The 17,743-nt window shown below is 47.7% G+C and overlaps 1 protein-coding gene and 1 long non-coding RNA gene across 3 annotated transcripts in view; one reads left to right on the top strand and one right to left on the bottom strand.

The window, feature by feature from the left end:
- Positions 1 to 724: 724 nt before the first annotated feature.
- The window catches only part of LOC142047302 (uncharacterized), a 33,560-nt gene continuing 16,541 nt past the window's right edge, over positions 725 to 17,743 (bottom strand). The window contains exons 3-5 of one of the 2 annotated variants that reach the window (XR_012656491.1): positions 13,877 to 13,985; positions 7,480 to 7,560; positions 725 to 2,594 (exon numbers count right to left, since the gene is read on the bottom strand). This is a non-coding gene — a long non-coding RNA (uncharacterized LOC142047302). Of the gene's footprint in view, positions 2,595 to 7,355; positions 7,561 to 13,876; positions 13,986 to 17,743 lie in introns of those variants that run through there. The other variant, XR_012656490.1, reaches the window with a different exon arrangement.
- LOC116832943 (galanin receptor type 1-like) lies at positions 4,956 to 7,071 on the top strand. The gene has a single exon (XM_032794102.2). It carries the CDS (start codon positions 5,724 to 5,726, stop codon positions 7,053 to 7,055), a length of 1,332 nt encoding a protein of 443 aa, XP_032649993.1. The 5' UTR covers positions 4,956 to 5,723; the 3' UTR covers positions 7,056 to 7,071.

Below are 17,743 nucleotides of genomic sequence, written 5' to 3' on the forward strand. Positions count from 1 at the left end.
CCTAAAGCCCTGGGATGAAGACTGTGATTGACAACTGAGCTCTCATGGCACAATAGAGCTTGTTATACTAAGAGAAAGCTCATCTATGTCAGAGATAGAACTTTCTGGGGGACCAGTCAAATCTGTGCAATGAACTTCCCCAAGAAGTAAAGACCATCCCAAACCTTACTACCTTCTGCGCCAAGTGTAAGGTGCTTTTCCTGTACCTTATCTTCTTGAACACAAATACATTGCAACATGCAAATTTAAAAAAACACCTAAAGCCCTACCAAAAGAAGACACTCCACTGTATGCTCTTTTTCCCCCTGGACAGTGGATGAGAGGAAAACCAAAACATGACAGATGTGTAGTCAAGTTGTTTAATGCACTGGAAGGCACTCAGACTCTATGGTGATAAGCATGGTATAAGAACCCTATAGAATAAGGGCTTGTCTACATGCAGGGTGACAACCTGGTCCCATTGAAGTCCATGGGAATTTTGTCATTGACTTCAAAATAGCCAGGATTTTACCCACAAACTTTAAGTTAATTCATTACTGACATAAAATAACAAAATATAAGCCATTTCTTAACCATTTTACAGAGTGTCCACTCAGGGGTTTGCAACAATTTAACTAAACTGGGGCAAGTTTGTGAGACAAGCCCTAACTAAACCTCACATCACCGCTGTGAGGCAGGCAAGGACCATCCTGTCTATTTTCCAGATCAACTCAGAGGATCCAACTCAACTCAGCTGAGAATAACACTTAATACCCTTATATTTGGAGAGGAGAAAAGTTTAATTGTGGGATGTCATCAATTGAGTGGTTTGCTGTAACTGTATGCTGAACTGAAGGAGCTACTCCTCTGTTGCACTCCCAAGTCTAGAAGTAGCTAGGAGTCACATTGGCCACTGGCATAAACTAGGGAAGCCTCAAGGCTTCTCTAACCTATGCTGATTACGATGGGTTTTAGGATTGCCAGAGCAAATCCCATTCCAGCCACATAACTCCCCGCTCTATCACACAGCCCTGGAACACTCCTACACTATTGTGTCAGGAAAAGATGGCATTGAGCCAGTTATGCTGCCTTTGCCCTACCCAAGGATCCCTTATGCAGCTGATCCAAAGGCACAGTTCAGGTCTGAGCATTTGTATTATGTTTACATTATATAGGGAACTACTTACTATGAGCTCTTCTGAAATGCTGGCAAAACCCCAAAGTGGCCGAATTGGCCTGGTTCTCTTTTCATACCAATCTTGCACAACTGTAATTCCATTGGCTTTAATGGGGTTACTTCTGAAGCATGCCTTTGAGAGACCAGAGTGAGACCCATAATATGCAGAGGTGAAGAATGGACTCCTGTATATTTGATTTGGCTTTCATACCAGTGTAAACCAGGAACAGCTCCACTGAAGGCCAACTGGTGTGAGAGGAGAGAGAATTTGATGCTCAGTGTGTTCTGTTCATTGGGATGCTCTAGCAACTTCCTTCTGGCTGCATGCCACATCTTGAATTATTTGGTGATTCTGAACTTGTTATCAATATCCTTGTTCCTCTCTCACCATTATATATTCCTCCCCCCCGTGATAATGTGTCCTCCTGATCCATGAGTTAGAGATGATTAGGCACTTGTGCATCATGCCAATGCAGTACAAAGTTAGATTCACTGCCAATATCTTATTTATATTGCACCACTGATCATCTTAAAATGTTTTTTGAGATTTTTAACTTTAGATTTTTCAGGTTTCTTGACAGTGGGCCATGTAAGGTGCCAGTGGAGTCTGTGGAGGTTACTACAACTAAATTCATTAGTTTGGGCTTTTGGAATCCTTTAATGTATGAATATAGGCAGACATGGTCCACGATCTATGTTTAACGTCTCTTAAGGGGCACTGACACATCTCTTTATTCTTCACCTGGTTTTTTATTAACACCTTGCTAGAGTTGTATGTCTGCAGTGTTAATGTTGTGTATAATGACATGTCTACCTTGGGAAAATATGTGATGTGTGAGTGAGGCCTGGGAGGGATGCACATTTCAAATGACTAGCTCTGGCCTGTTCTTGTGAACTGCCCGTTAGCGATGTAAGCATTTGCTTTTGGCGTAGGTATGAAATTATAGCAGATGTCAGGGATCTGAAAGGGTATTTGTGTATTTCACTGGGAGGGCTGGGGGACTATAGTGTGCGTCTTGCGCTTTGAGGAAAATAGCAGAGTTCATTTGTAGAAGTTGTTTGTCTCTGGTGTCCTACAAATACAGGTATGAGAAACGGAGAAGAAATGGATTTTCACATGACCAGAGCAAACACTGTTCTAAAGCATGCCAAGCGATTTATACCCAGATCACATTTCTTCCTCAGACTGGAGGTTCTATTGCTGATTTTTATTTCATTTCATGGCAGGCAGACTGGAAATATTTCCCTTTCCCTTCACATAAATAGATGAAAAATAGATGGAGGTTTTTCCACTGAGTTCAAGGGCATTTACAATTCATTGACGAACAGCTTCCACCTGTGAAAAGGGAACCTCAAAAGCAGGACTGGATTATCATTCTCGCCAGCCTTCTCTTCCTCCCATGTGCAGCATATGGGGAGAATTCATACTTTTTTTCCTCTGGGGAGGCAAAAGGAAGAGAATAAAGACTAACCCTCCCATGTTTTTAATTGCCTTCCCCCCCCCCCCGCATGCCATCATTTCAACTTTACTCCCTGATGAAGACCTCACACTTTTTAGTGACTTTATTCCATGATTTAGGCCTATGTCTTAGGGCTTGTCTACACTTGCATAGGTACAGAAATAGGTAAGACAAACCCTTCAAAGTCTTCTAAGTTTTGTTAGGCAAGGACAAGATTCAGCCATCCATCTATGGTGTTTCTAGAGAGCCTATTTGCCATCATCCTATTTGCATGTCTGTTTATTGATCTGAATTAACCACAAAGATAGGATTAACGCTATTGTACAGCACAATTAAACAATCAGCTTCCCAAGTCTCTCCCACAGGGGGCAGGGCTGCGGCTGAGCCCAAATAATCAACCACATCTGAAGCTCCCCGGCTGTCATTCGCTTCTGATCCATTAGCTAGTTATTAAACTTCTTTAGCTCTTATTACGGATCGAAGATCCACTGCCGAACAAGCTTAACTCAGTTAGCTTAAAGTTCGGCTTTATTAAACTCCCCTTTCCTGCCCTGATGGCTTGGAGTCAATGGCTTTTAATAGAACAGCATGAGAAGGTGCTTCAAGTCGGGGGGGTGCTATTTTCCCCCCTAAATGTAAAACAAGTAAGGGATTTCCTCTTGGCGCGGGGTGGGGGAATCTAACCCCAACCGAGCACAGTCTCAACCAATCATTGAAGAGCAGGACTGGAGCCAAAGAAGCCGGTGTCCTAGAGGCAAAGCTTTGGACACTTATTGGAGACATTTGGCAGCTCTTTCAAGGCACTGAATTGTTTCCAGCAGCGAATCGATCCCTTTCCTTCCCTGCTCTGGCTCTAAACAATCTTCGCTCGCAGCGGCTCTCCCCGCTCCCAGGTGCGCGCTGGCTGGAGGAGTAAGGGGCAGAAGGCAGCCTTGGCTGGGGCAGAGGTTGCGGCTCCTGAGCAGAGCCCAGTGAAGTAACACCGAGAGGGACAAAAGACGGAGGCTCGCAGCAGCAAGTGGGCAAGCCCTGGCTCCAGGGCCGGCGAGCCGGAGTCCCAGGGACTCAGCGCCCGAAGAAGCCCCGCCGCTGGAGCAAGTGGGCAGCAGTGGGGAGAGCTCGGGGCTGAGGGCCGGATCGGCTCCGGGGCGGGAGAAGGGGCAGCCGGGAGGAGACAATCAGCCGCAACTCACTGCCGCCAGGCGGGGCGAGCGGCAGGAGCGGATTGGCTGGAGCCAGGGGCTAGGCGAGGAACATGCCCAAGCTGCTGCCAGCCTGAGCCACGGCAGGTTCCAGGCTTCCCCGCCGGGTTCAGGGCTCACTCGGCCACCGCAGCCGGGCACGGAGCCCGGGCAGCCGGGGCGCAGAGCGAGCCCTGGCCGCTCTGCTTTTGGAGCTGTCCGTTCAGCACCACGGGGATGCGCCTGACCCTCCGCTAGCAGCCGGCCACTTCAGCCGCCAGCCGGCCGGCTGAGCTGGGGGCCAGGTCGCAGCCACCGGCTGCGGCTTTTCATGGACAGCCCCAAACTTTCCTGCTCGGCGCCTGAGACGCCCCAGGGCTGCAGGAAGCAGCAGCTCCCAGCCGGGCAGCCAGCTCAGGGACTGGGGCAATAGGGAGCCAGGCACAGAGCCGGGTGTGTGTAGGGGGGGTGTTTGTGTAGAGAAGGAAGTGTGAGTGTGTGTGTGTGCGAGAGAGAGTGCAGGGGGTGTGTGTCTGTGTGTAGACAGTGCTGTGTGTTTGGGTGCAGAGGGGAGCGCGTGTGCATGCCGTGAAGTGTGCCTGTGTGTGAGAGAGAGTGCAGAGTGTGTGTGTAAGTGCAGGGGGAGTGTGTCTGTGTGGGAGAGTGCAGGGTGTGTGTGTCAGTGTGTAGACGGCACTGTGTGTTTGGGCGCAGAGGGGAGCGTATGTGCATGCCGTGAAGTGTGTCTGATCGCGTGTGCGCCCGAGGGGAGCGGGCAGGGGTGTAACAGGTCTGCGGATCAATGGGAGCAACTCTCAAGGCCACCCCAGGGACTTCCCCGAGTTGGACCCACCGGTCCGGTTCGCCGCTCTCCGCGGCCAGGCTCGCTGAGCTCTGCACGTAGCGTCGGGCATCACTCCATCAGCCGAAGCCGTTCGGCCCCGCTCCCGTGTCCCAGCCGCTCTCTGCGCCAGGTGAGTGCCTTTACTGCGCTGGGACGGGGGACGGGGACCGCGATGTGCGGACCCGGGGAGCGGGGCTTGCCCAGAGAAGGCAGGGCTGCTGGGCACGGGCGAGGGGAGCTGGCTGCTCAGCACGGCACCTGGGGCCATGCGGAAATACAACTTGAGGTGCCGGATGAAAGTCCAGCTGTGACACAAGCGCGGGTGGAGGCTTTTCCACCCTGCAGGGGCATCCCCCCAGCGAGCGGGGCTGACAAGCCTGGGCTGTAGCTGGGACAGGCATGGCTCTGGGCTTTTGCCTGCTCCTATCTCTGGGTGATGCGGGAGGACCCGTTTTTCCAGGGATGCAGTGTCTGGAGATAACCACAGACTCCTACAAGCAATGACAGTGCTGTCCAGGGGTCAGAGCCTGAGGCTTCTGCCCTGCATTTACTGAAGAGCTTTTTCTATGGGAGGACATCAGCCAGCCTGTGAATACTGGGGCTGAAATAAAACCTTTCTCTAGTCGCAGATTATTCCATCGCATGCAGGGTTCTTACACCTTCCTCTGAAGCATCTGGTGCCACCCATTGTCACAGCAGGATAATGGACTAGATGGGCTATGGGTCTGAGCCAATCTGACAATTCCTATGTTCCTAAGGATTTAAAGGCATTGCCCTATGCATGGAGCTGATAAATTCACGGGGAATCCATTTCTGACTATGTACAATTCCCCACACATGACTGAGCAACAATTAAGAAAGGAAAATATTTACAGTAGAACATTCTGACACCTCTTCATTTACTCTCTTTCTCAGGCTTGTATGAGTCCATCAAAACATGCTAGAACTGCTCTGGGTCCAGTGGTGACAAAGGAGCTTCCAGGTCATAGCACCACAGAGCTCAAAGCCAGAAGAGACCACTAGTCTACCCCTCAGAGGTGGTGTTTCCCTGGCTGCTTCTGTGTGGCTTCTAAGGAGCAGCAATGAATTCCTCTTTCCCTTTCCCAGAGAGCCACCTCAGCCTGCTGGAGCTATTGAAAGGGGAGAACGTGTCCCTGCCTGGAGTATGGAATGGGAGCCAGGGGCTGGACTGGGAGGAGCTGGAAAAGATGCTCTTCCTGTTTGCAAAGGAGCCTGTCACCATCAGCCTGACCATCCTGTACCTGATCTCTTTTGTGGTGGGATTTGTTGGGAACATCATGTCCATCAAAGTGCTCACCAGGAAACATAGCAGCCGGATGCCCAGTCTGAGTGCCACCAGGAGCCTCCTTATCAACCTGGCCATCTGCGACTTGATGGTGGTGTGCGTCTGCATGCCCATCACGGTGGGGAACTTGATATACAAAGCCTGGGTGTACGGGGACTTCCTGTGCAGGGCTGTGCCATTCATCCAGGCCGTGTCTGTCTCAGCCAGTGTGCTCAGCCTCACGGTTATAAGTGTGAACAGGTATTACAGTGTTCACAACCCTCTGAATGCCAGGTCCTTCTTCACCCAGAGGAAGATCCTCAGCACCATCCTGGTGGTGTGGGTCCTGTCCTCTGGGATCTGCATGCCCCTTATATTCATGAACAAAAGAGATGAGATTGGGGCGGTGGAGGGACTGCCACTAGTGTTCCCAATCTGCAGGGAAATATGGCCCCAAGAGAAGCTCAAGCAAGCCTACAACTTCCTGCTCTTCTGTGCCCTCTACTGCCTGCCCGTACTATTCAATATAGTCATCTGCTTCCTGACCGTGCGAAAGCTGTGGAGCTGCACCAGCCAGTTGAAGGAGTGCAACTCACTGAACCGATCTCTGCCAGCCTCCAGGCTGAAGATTCGCAAGAAGGTGGCCCAGATGGTGGTGGCCCTGGTCCTGCTGTTTGCCATCTCCTGGCTGCCCGTCTACATGATGGACATCTGGATTGACTTCAACATCCCCAACTCTTTGCAGGATGTGACTCCATCTCCCTGGGTCCTGCAGCTCAGACCTTTTGCTCAGTGGCTAGGCCTCACTAACTCCAGCCTCAACCCCATATGCTATTGCTTTGTTGGGAACCTCTACAGGTCAGCCAGAGAAATGAAGAGCAAATACCATCAGAGGATGGTCTCCCTTTTTAACTTCTCTCTGTCTGAAGGGACTGCACCTTCTTCTGTTCCTGAGTTGCTCTCTTACAGGAACTCCACGGATTCTGCAAGGAAAGAGTCCAGCTGCACCCTAGCAATGGGAAAGAGGTGTCAGGGGGACTCTGACCCTAAGAACAACTGTGAAACTCTACTAATGTCCTGCCAGCCTCTGTCTCTAAACACCACATCTAGTGAAAAGACTTCTCTATAATCCTGTTCAGGAAGAACACCTATTAATACATTCATCCTTACTAAGAGGTGTATCAGACACAGCTGATGGCCATGTAGTAGGTTTTTCTGAATCTGATATTCTAAAGAGGGAGAAGAAACCTAGCATGCCCTCTCCCCACCTCCCCCGCCCCCAAATAAAGACAGAGGAAGAAAAGAGAGATAAAGAGAAAAAAATGCGGAGAAAAAGATTTCTATTTAAACTGAGATGAACTTACCAAAAAAGACAAATTCTCTCTATCAGAGACACCTGGGCACAAGAAATGCACAATCCTCTCTCGTGATAAAAGCTTTCACACTAAATAGATATATTTCCAATCAGATGTTCTCCCCCTGCAGCTCCATCTCTGCAAAGATGCAGGTTTGATACATTAGCAATTGTACTTTGACCGCTTTCAGCTGCTTACCTTGAGCTGATAAAGTCCAAATGGAACAAGCTCTCCTGGCTCCAAATCACATCAATTGTAGTTGCAAGCAGTAAAGAAACTCTAGAAACCACATAACATAAATAGTATTAGCAGAAAATTTCACAGGCTCTGCCACTTGAGACATCATTGTCTGATCTGTAACACACCAAGCTGCCATACAAACAAATGCTACTGAAGTGAGTTGTCACTGACATAACCATTACAGTTCTGTATTTGGAAATTCAGAAGTGATAGATAGTGTGGCCTCAGAGCCCCTCTGAGAAGTGCAGTAGGAAAATGGGCTCTTTTGGATTGGGAATGTTTTCCTTCTGGTGGTTTGGATATAACTGGATTTCTGTTAACACATTTTACACTCAGAAAGTCAGCTCACCCACCGCTCTACCTGCACAAAGCAAAGACAATGGCATGTGAAAAGAAAAGTAAAAGGTGTTTTATAACAATAAAATCAGAACCAAACTGTAATCTGTAGTCCTGTTATATTTCTCTGGGGAGGAGAGATTCAAAGTGCTTTTATTTTCCTAAAGAGGACATGCAGGTTAAACTGTGTCCTATTCGCACTTCTAAAGGAGTGTTTGCTAAGTAAATAGTCATGATCGTTTATTTGTACTATAGTAGTGCCTAGAGCAGAGGTGGGCAAACTATGGGCCCGTGGGACCGTCCTGCCTGGCCCCTGAGCGCCTGGCCCAGGAAGCTAGCCCCCAGCCTCTCCCTCTCCCCCACAGCCTCAGCTCGCTCGCTCCACTGCCGGCACAGTGCTGTGGGTGACAGGGCTGTGAGCTCCTGGGGCAGCGCAACTGCAGAGCCCGGCCTGACCCAGTGCTCTGTGCTGCATGGTGGCAGTGGTGGCGTGGCCTGGCTCCAGTCAGGCAGCGTGGCTGTAGTGCCACCAGCCATCGGTGCTCCAAGCAGTGCAGTAAGGGGGAAGGGAGCAGACAGGGGTTGGATATAGGACAAGGGAGTTCAGGGTGCTGTTCAGGGGATGAGGGTGTGGATAGGGGTTGGGATTGTCAGGGAGGAACAGGGGGTTGAATGGGGGCAGGGGTTCTGGGGGGGCAGTCAGGAAGGAGGAGGGGTTGGATGGGGTTGCAGGGGGCAATCAGGTGCAAGGGTTCTGGGGCCAGTCAGCGGACAGGGAGAAGGGGTGGTTGGATGGGGCAGGAGTCCCAGTGGGGGGACAGATGGAGGTGGGGGCCTCCTCTAACCAGCCCTCCATACAATTTAAGAGTCCCGATGCAGCCTTCAGGCCAAAAAGTTTACCCATCCCGGCCTAGAGACCCAGGCCCAAATTGTGATTTCATTGTGCTATGCAGGGGTTCTCAAACTTCATTACACCATGACCCCCTTCTGCCAACAGAAATTGCTACTCAACCCCAGGAGGGGGGAGTGAAGCCTGAGTCTACCTGAGCCCCACTGCCCTGGACAGGGGAGGGTCAAATCCCCAGGGCTTCAGTCCCAGGCGGGGGGTCCTATAACCTGAGCTCTGCCACCCAGGGCTGAAGCCTTTGGTCTTCGGCTTTGTTCTTGGGCGGTGGGGCTCGGTTTTCAGCTTCAGCCCTGGGCTAAAGCAAGTCTAAAGCCCGCTGTGGTGACACCATTAAAAAGGGGTCACAACCCACTTTGGGGTCCAGAACCACTAGTTGAGAATGGCTCTGCTAGGGATTCTCAAACTGGGGGACATGACCCCTCAGGGGGTCGTGAGGTGGTTACATGGGGGCTGTGAGCTGTCAGCCCCATAGGGTTGACAGGCCTGAACCTGGCCATGCATGGGGCTGACAGGCCCAGGCTCCCATTAAATTAATAGTCAATTAAACTAACTTCCCCATGTTTAATTTCTAAGGTGGAGTCACAGTCAGAGGTTTGCTTTGAGAAAGAGGTCACCAATAGAAAAAGTTTGAGACTCACAGGTATATATTAATAATAAAAGACGGAGCCTCTTCCGATGCTCTGACAGTCTGAATAGACACAACAGGTAAAGGGTGAGAGAGAAAGATACAACATACAAGGAGAAGATTGGGATGAAAGTCCAGGACCACCTCTTACAATATGTCTCCAGAGTGCCTACCACAATGGGGCCCCAAATCTGGCTGTGGCCTCCTGGTGCTACCACAATGCTTTGTTCTCTGCTTACTCACTTAGCAGCGCTTCGGAGAGTAGGGGCGTTGTGTCAGAGAACACCAAAACGCAGGAAGCAGCATTTGTGGCAAATGATTTCACATACTGTGAAACCTAAACTTTGGAAGACTAGAAGCAATCTTATTAGAGAGCAGGGGACTCAGTGTTCTGGGGGAACACACGATTCAAGTAACATCCCACTGCCTCCCAGGGAGCCTTTTGCTATGAGAGTTCAGAGAAAGCCAGACCGAAATAGCCATCTGTCCCAGCAGGAATTCCACCTTTTTAATGATCATTAAAGAACATTTCATGTTACTAATGATCTGCCTGGAAAACAAAAGATTGTCTCCTAATAGACAGTTGCATCCAGAGTCTGTTTTCCCTTCTTTGTGTTAAATGGGCACAAAAACCACAATTAAGCATTTTTTCAGAGAGTGATAAATGTTTCCTGACTGCTGCGCTCAGTGTGAAAACGCCATTTGCATTTCTACAGGTCATAACTCAGGGGACATGGACAGCGCCTGTTGCCTGGTACATGAAAAGCTGCCTTTTAATACCCTTCAGGGGAACATTTGCAATGATTTGACTTTTTCTTTCAAAGCATATGTTAGCGTTGGTGAAAGCTGCCAGGTTGAGGAGCAGTAGGGGTCTAATCCAAAATCCATTGAAGTCAGGGGGCTTTGGATCAGGCCCTGTAAATTGAAATCCTCTACCCACAGACCAGGTGCAGCACAGCACTGCAAAACTCCCCTTATGTTGCCTTGATAAATATACTCAATCGTGTTCTGAAGGATCTGTGTCTAGGGAAATGAGGGGAATATAGGAGTTGCCATATCAGATCCATCTGGTCCAGCATCCATCTTTGAGAATGGCCAGTGGTGGATGATGCAGACAATGGTACAAGGACTTCACAGTGAACAATTACGGTATAACCTTCCCATGGGAGAAGTTTCTTCCTGACCCCAGCATTTATTGGGTTTATTTGTGCCCTGAAGTATGAGGCTTTACGTGTCCCTTAACAAAGTCTTTAGAGTCCCATTGAATGAAACTGTGGGTGTTGCCATTATCGATAAACATTTCTAACCCTTTCATGACTCCTCTTTGCCTCAGTGATATCTTGTGGCAATGAGTGCCACAGGCCAATCATGCCTGCCTAAAAATATTTCTTTCTATCACTTTCAAATGTATTGCCTTTCAATTTTATTGAACATCCTCTTGTTCCTGTGTAAAAATCGGAGTGTCCAGTTTAACTTCTCTGTACTCTTCATTACTTTGTCTGCCTCGAGAGGAGAGGAATAAGAGGGAACATCATCAATTGGAGCCTCAGTCTTACCCCAGAGCAATCTCTCCTTGCTTCTTATCATCATTACTGGTACTGGAATCTCCTTCCCACTCCATACCCATTCACTTCTTGACCTCTCTGCTGAAACTACCTAGAGGCCTATCAATTATCCTGGCTTGTTTACATGCACAGCTGTTTACTACTGAGAACATCCATTTATTTTACTCAATCTACCCAACAACTGCTAAATAGTAATGATTTTCATTCACTATCACCCCAGGGCAGATTTGAATCAGTGATGTAAGCATGAAAGTCTCTGTGTTCCATGAGACACCCTGTCCCTCAACAGGTCTAGGTCATTCAGACATGTCTGTGTGACACACGCAAGCTCGTCGAGGCACAACCGCAGCATTTGGGAAGGTGGCTTTTTTCCTCCCTGCTCTCTGATAAGACACAGCTATTTATAGCAGACCAGATCCTCGGGGTCCTGCAATCTCCTTGTTTCTAATGCCTGACAACCTGACGGGCATCTAAATGCCATTAATGCTTCAGGTCCTGTGAGGAATACATAAGAGACACATCTTTGTATACCGAACACAGATGAATTCCCTGCAAGGAGCCAAAGCTAAAGGTCTTGCTCATGGTGTGTAGATTACCAAACATATTTCTCTGTAAACATTGGTCCGCGGGGGCTGGATAGTCTGGGAAAATGCATTTTAAAGATACTGAATCTTTTCCTAGGAAAGCCCAAAAAGTCCAAAGGAAATGCTGTAACTATCTAACAATCATTAGAGAGTCCCAGGAGAAAATGGGCCCAGTTTAAAAAGCTCTGGAAAGAAAATGCAGCCAACAGTTATCATGGTTTCACAGTCTTTGTTTCTCTTTATCCCCATCAGTCCTTGTTTGCCTCTGCTGAATCCCTCTCGCTGGGAGCAGTAGGACAGGACAATGATGACCAGATGATGGCATTGCTGGGAAGCTGAGTTGGCCTTCCTCGTTCCTAAGGCCCATGGGCCTTGCTGAGTCCAAACACATGAAGGCTTTGGCCTTGGGCCATAAGAACAGCAGCACAGAATGTATTTTGGCTTCTTGATTAAAAGATGACTCAAGGTAACCACGACCAAACTTTCTTCTGTCCCTCCCTAGGGCTCATGGACAATCACTGCCCAAGGGTGGATTTCATCAACTGAAAACACACTCACGCTTGGATCTTTGTGCTGCATTTAGTGAAGGGTGAAAGGCTCAGAGGTTCAGCTTGAAGTTTGGGTACCTTCTTATTTGAGCTAAACTCATTGCTGGTCCCTAGTTACTAACCTTCCATCACATCACAGAGCAACTACCCAGGACATGTGGACTTTGTGAAAGGAGAAATCTAATTATCCAAGCAGTATAACTACTGACTGTTTCCACAGGAAACAGACAGTGAAATAGGTTAAGGGTATTGACTCATTTTACATTAACAATGCGGTTAATACACCCCATCTCCACTGTTTACCCTACAGGACCTCACCCTATTCTAAGCTTTGTCAGACTGGCTGCAATTTTGCCATTTGAATCAATATGGGCAAATATGCTGCAAGGTGGGTGGGTTTAAACTAACTTTATCTGAATCTCTTTGCTGCTGCAGGAAATCACAGATAGTTGCTCTGTGGTGCCTGGACTCTCCTACTGTCTCTTCCTCTGCCAGCAGTCCTGTGCTCTCAGTTTTGTCTCAAAGCCTTCAGCACCTGGGGATGTATTTTCTGCCAGTGAATCACTGAGGAGACACAAAGCTTTCACAGTAATCTTATTCCAGAGACACTGGTTCTTTCTCACTCCTATTCATAAAGACATGGGGGGCTGAATTCAGACCTGGTGTAACTGTATGAAAGGCAGAACTTTATGGGTTACATGGAACATGGACTCTCTACTTGCTGCCTGCAATAACTGTACATTAACGGGGACACAGCAGAGACTGGGGAAAGCTCTTTCATTCATTGACAAAACAAGTGAGTGCTACTGGAGATGCTGCAGGGATGCCCCCTTGCTTTCCTCCCTTCACCCCATTTCCTTCACTGCTCCCTCAACTCTCACCCATTCCCTCCACTCCCTCGGCTTCTCCTCCATCATCTGCCCCTCTATTCCCTTTCTCCATCCTCTTCCCCAGTTCTCCATCATTGCTCATCAGTGTATTATTATTTATTCCTCACAAGTATTAGTACTGATTATTAATAATAATAAGTGTGTATATGTTGAGTCACTGATGTGCATAGCTATGAGCAGAGACATTTAATATTCTGGTCTCACTTACACTGCTGTAAATCAGGAGTGACTCCTTTGGAAGCCAAAGATGTTATGTGGGTGTAAATGAGATCAGAATTGGGCCCATGATCCTGCTCCAGAAGTTTGTCATTTACATGGATTTCCTTCAGCCTTCACCGCTTTGATTTTCCCCCATAGCTGGTCTCCAACTGCAAGTCCAGATCCTCAGCTGTGCCAGAGCACCCCGGGTTGCAGACGAGGACAGTGAAGGAAGCACACATCACTGTCAGCCATCTTTCTACTCCCCTGAACTTGGGACAGCTAAGAACCAGTTGAACCTCCGGCATAAATTAGAGCAGCCTCAGGAATCCCCTGCTGCCTGGTTTAAAGTTGCTATGCTGGGGGCACAAAGCAGCCTTAGCAGAGGTCAGGATCTGACCCTGTCTTATTATTCTCCACCACTTACTCTTCAAGAATCTCAGAGGGCCTGCCCCTTGCTTGGAATAATCCAGAGCAGGGCAAGAAGAGGGTTTTGCATATTTACTTAACTAACCGCTGTCCTCCCCAGAGATGGAAATATCAGGCAGGTTAAATGCAAAGCCAGCAGCACAGGGGTCAGCTTTGGGTTTCTCCTTCAAAGCTCTTTTGCTCTGGTAGTAAGTCCACCACCCAGACATTTGACATACTCTAAAAGTAAATCAATGGGAACAGCAATGCCACAGGCTGGCTGTGGCCTCCTACCTTTTCTTATGTCCCATATGGTGGAGAAGGAGGAAGTTCTTAAGAATATCATCTCAGTTTTCCCATTTGATATTATTCTCCTGACTGCATAGAATTAAATCAAAGGAGGCTGTTGGGAGGAAACAAACAGAAAATGAAACAATGACAAAGATATGGTACGGCCATAGCTTAAGGAATACTCAGGGCCCTTAAGGAAACAATGAGGGGAGGCTATTAATTAGGAAGTGCTCACCTGTCTGGTTCCATCCCAACTTGCAAGTTAATTTTTCCCAGGCCTGAGCCTAGGATCCAGGGGACACCAAACCATTAAAGACGTCTGTCTAGAGAGGAAGTGGGGTGAGCAGGCAGCAGCGACTGGAGATGAGTCGCTAACAGAGATACACACTCAGAGAACCCCTGTCTCTCTCAGGTGCAGAGGGCTGGGCTGAATGGAACTTACCCAAAGCTTGCAAGGTAAGAATAAAAGTTAGGTCTGACCCAGGCGGATAGGCCTTTTGCTGTTTTATCCCTATGCTCTGAATGTGATATACCTGTGAGTAATAAACAATATTTTGCATTGAAGAAGCTGTTTGAGTCACTTTAATCAGCTGCTGTACAAGCTCCCCGAGGAAAGGGGTTAAACACAGTTGGGTCTGTCCCCTTATTATGGTTGGTAACCAGGGTGACTGTAGCCCTAAGACCCAGCCTAGGACCACGGGGCTCTATCCAGAGAGAGGTGAAGGTACCACAACCTGGCACTAACGAGGTGCACTAAAAAAGGTCTGAAGTCCAGCTCTCCCTGTAACCACGATCTGTGTTGTTAGTGAAATCCTTAAATCAAGCCTTTGGATTCAGTGGTAAAGTATCATGACGCAGTGTTCTTATAACAGCGAATGCACAGCCAAAGTTCTGTCCCAGCATGCACTGGGCTCGCTATAAAATCTGGGATGGACACCGTCAGAGGGAGCCTCGTCTTTTGTTGGTCTAGAGTCCTGGTCAGGCATGTGGAAGGGGTCCCCCAGCACATTACATTCATCTCTCCATTATGCACCTTTTGGGGGGGCATTCATAGGGGACATACTCCTAAACTAACAAGTGGGGCTGTTCCTTATACTTGCATATCTCCTGCACTCCACTCCAGCCAGCAGGTGTCCCAACAGTCCCTTTGCCTTCCCTAGCAAGGATGATGCCTCCAGATTCCCTTACAGGGCAATCCAGGATTCAATCCTCTGCTTTCTTAGCAAGTCACTTAGTGTCTCAATGCCTCAGTTTCCCATCTGTAAAATGGGAGGAATGGTACTCCCCTGCCCGCAGGTGTCTTTTAAGGATAAGTACACTAGAGACTGTGAGGTGCTCAGATTCTACAGTAGTACGGCCCATATAAGTACCTAGATGGATTTAACACTTGCAAACCAACATTTTTCCCAGTGAGGTGTCTCCAAATCAAAGTCCTTCTGCTTGGTGCCCTGTGCTGATTGCAAGAAACAGCCTGAAGAAATCAATGTCTGGAGCATTACAGTAAAGAAATGGTCTGGGGCTGGCAGGATTCAGGGGCTGGTTAGTTTGTCATCATTATCACTGCATGGAGGAGGGGAGTTTTCATGGAGCTGAAGTGTAACCTTTGATTCTGCATGTTTTCAGTGCAGCAGCCTGTTCCTGTTGCACAGCTCCATGTCAGCCAACACACTGCATTTTGGCAGATCAGTTTAAAAAAAAAAAGGCAAGTACATTTCAAATATCTTTTATGGGAGATGTTTCCTGAACTCTGAAAATACTCAGGAGGTGGGAACCCTTGATCCCTTCCATACAAGCATACAAACAAGAGACAGATCCGAGTGCACTGTTCCCACAGAGCTCTTCCATGGAGAATTGTTTTATAATAGAGAAGCAGTTATCATTGGGCCTGACTGTCAGAGGTGCTGAGTTTCCATTGACTTTGGCTGGGTTTGTGAGCATTTAACACCTTTAAAAATGAGGTCTTTATTATTTATAAATGCCTCTGTGCTCACTGTGCAGTAGCTTCCTGGGTCTAAAATGGGTGTTTCTTTGTGTATGTCCACATATGATCAGTTGTGTTTCTGATATGCAAATCTTTGCGAATCCTCTCCTGAACATAAACTGATCCCCGTCCATCTCAGGTGCAGTTAGCTCCATACAAAGTGAAAGGTTCTCTCGCTTGACTTCCCTTCCCCATGCTGTGCAGCCCAGAATTTTGTCACCCTTAGCCAGTGCAGGTTGGTGAGGCAGTGAGACTATTAGTCATTTCTGATTACTTTAGCCAAGCTGAACTTGCGAGGGATAGTCATCCCTGAAAGCACCTTTCAAAGGATCTCCACGGCTGCCTATTGACTATGAGTCAGAGATCTACTATCTGTCTCCGACTCCTGCGTCAGATATGGATTACACATCAAATGTATCCAACTTGGGTGTTGCATAATCCATTTTCCACTTGAGCGTTTTTTATTCAATTCCCAGGTTCTTTTTTCTCAGCTATTTGTTGCAGAAAAGTGTGGCTGCTTATGCAGGATGTGAATAAAAAAAAGCGTATGATGAATGTATTGTTTAGGCAGATTTATCCCATTATCTAGTGTTCATAAGCTGAGGAGTTGTTATTTCTCAGAGCAGTGAAGGAAAGTGTAATACACTATATGGAAAATAAAAGAAAGAAAGAAAAAAGAAAGGAAAGATCTAGACAGTGAAGTGAAACCATCTTAAACTAGTTACTGGCAAAAAAATAGAACTGCCAATAATATTAAAGCTCACAAGTACCTGCTAATACATTACGATAAAGATCTGGACAGTTAAACTAATAAAGCTATGAAATCTGAAACAACCACACAGCCTGAGAATCTCAGAAAGCCGTTAACTCTCAGAAGAGGCCTTTCCATTTCCAGAGAGATAAGGACATCTCCAGATATTAACATGCATAAGCAGCAACAGGTAGCTGGTATGTGAAGCCCAGATGACAGTATCACCCTAATCCCCTGAAGCTCCAATACCTCTTTAATTGTCTTGACTTCCTCCAAAGAAGTTTGCAGGTTGACACATGTCAAACGTATTACTAGTGATGGGTCCAAAGCAACTCCTTGCCTTCCTTCTTTTCTCTCATGACAAGTTTCATTATTTTGTTACTTCTGCCTAGTGCACAGGGATCTTTCTGCAGTTCAGAGTATAGTCTGCATAACAACTAGCAGGGAACCTGCTGTTTTACAGGCTATCTGCCTAGATACCTAAATGGCACCATTATTGTAATTCCTCAGTGCTTCATGATCATTAATAAATTTATCCTCTCGGCGAGATAGGAAATTAGAATTATCCCCATTTTACAGACAAGAAACAGAGATGCAGCGACTGGTCTAAAGTAACACAGGGGGGTCTCTGGCAGAGCAGGGGAATGAACCCAGCTTTCCTTTGTCCGAGCCCAGTGCTTTAATCACAAGACATCCTTCTCCTAGACTCTCGAGGCTCTTTTGGGAGTACACAGTATTTATAGGAAGAACTGACAGGTTCCTTTACAGCTCCATAGTGCAGCTCAATAGTCAAAGCTGGAGTGGCTCACAGAAGCTCATCTGGGGACGGGGAGTACCACGTAAAAACTGATGGCACAATATGGCAGATGAACATCAGGGGGAAGATATGCTACAAAGACAGGAAAGGCAAAAATTCTCCTCGTAGAGCCACCTTGCCAGTAGCCAGCTATCATAGCTTTCCTACTCAGCTCTGAACCTGAGAGTTCAGAAAATAAGATGCTAGTATGAAACCTCCAAGCTTAATTACCAGCTTAGATCTAATATCGCTGCCACCAGACAGGAATTACAGTGCCTGCCTCACTCTGGTCTCCCCAAAACCTTCCCTGGGGAACCCCAAGACTCAGATGCCCTGAGTCTC

Source organism: Chelonoidis abingdonii, chromosome 9 (assembly GCF_003597395.2).
Source record: "Chelonoidis abingdonii isolate Lonesome George chromosome 9, CheloAbing_2.0, whole genome shotgun sequence".
NCBI classification, from domain to species: domain Eukaryota; kingdom Metazoa; phylum Chordata; order Testudines; family Testudinidae; genus Chelonoidis; species Chelonoidis abingdonii.

Excerpts from the sequence above, each read along its gene's own strand:
- LOC116832943 (XM_032794102.2), top strand. The coding sequence starts at position 5,724 with ATGAATTCCTCTTTCCCTTTCCCAGAGAGCCACCTCAGCCTGCTGGAG.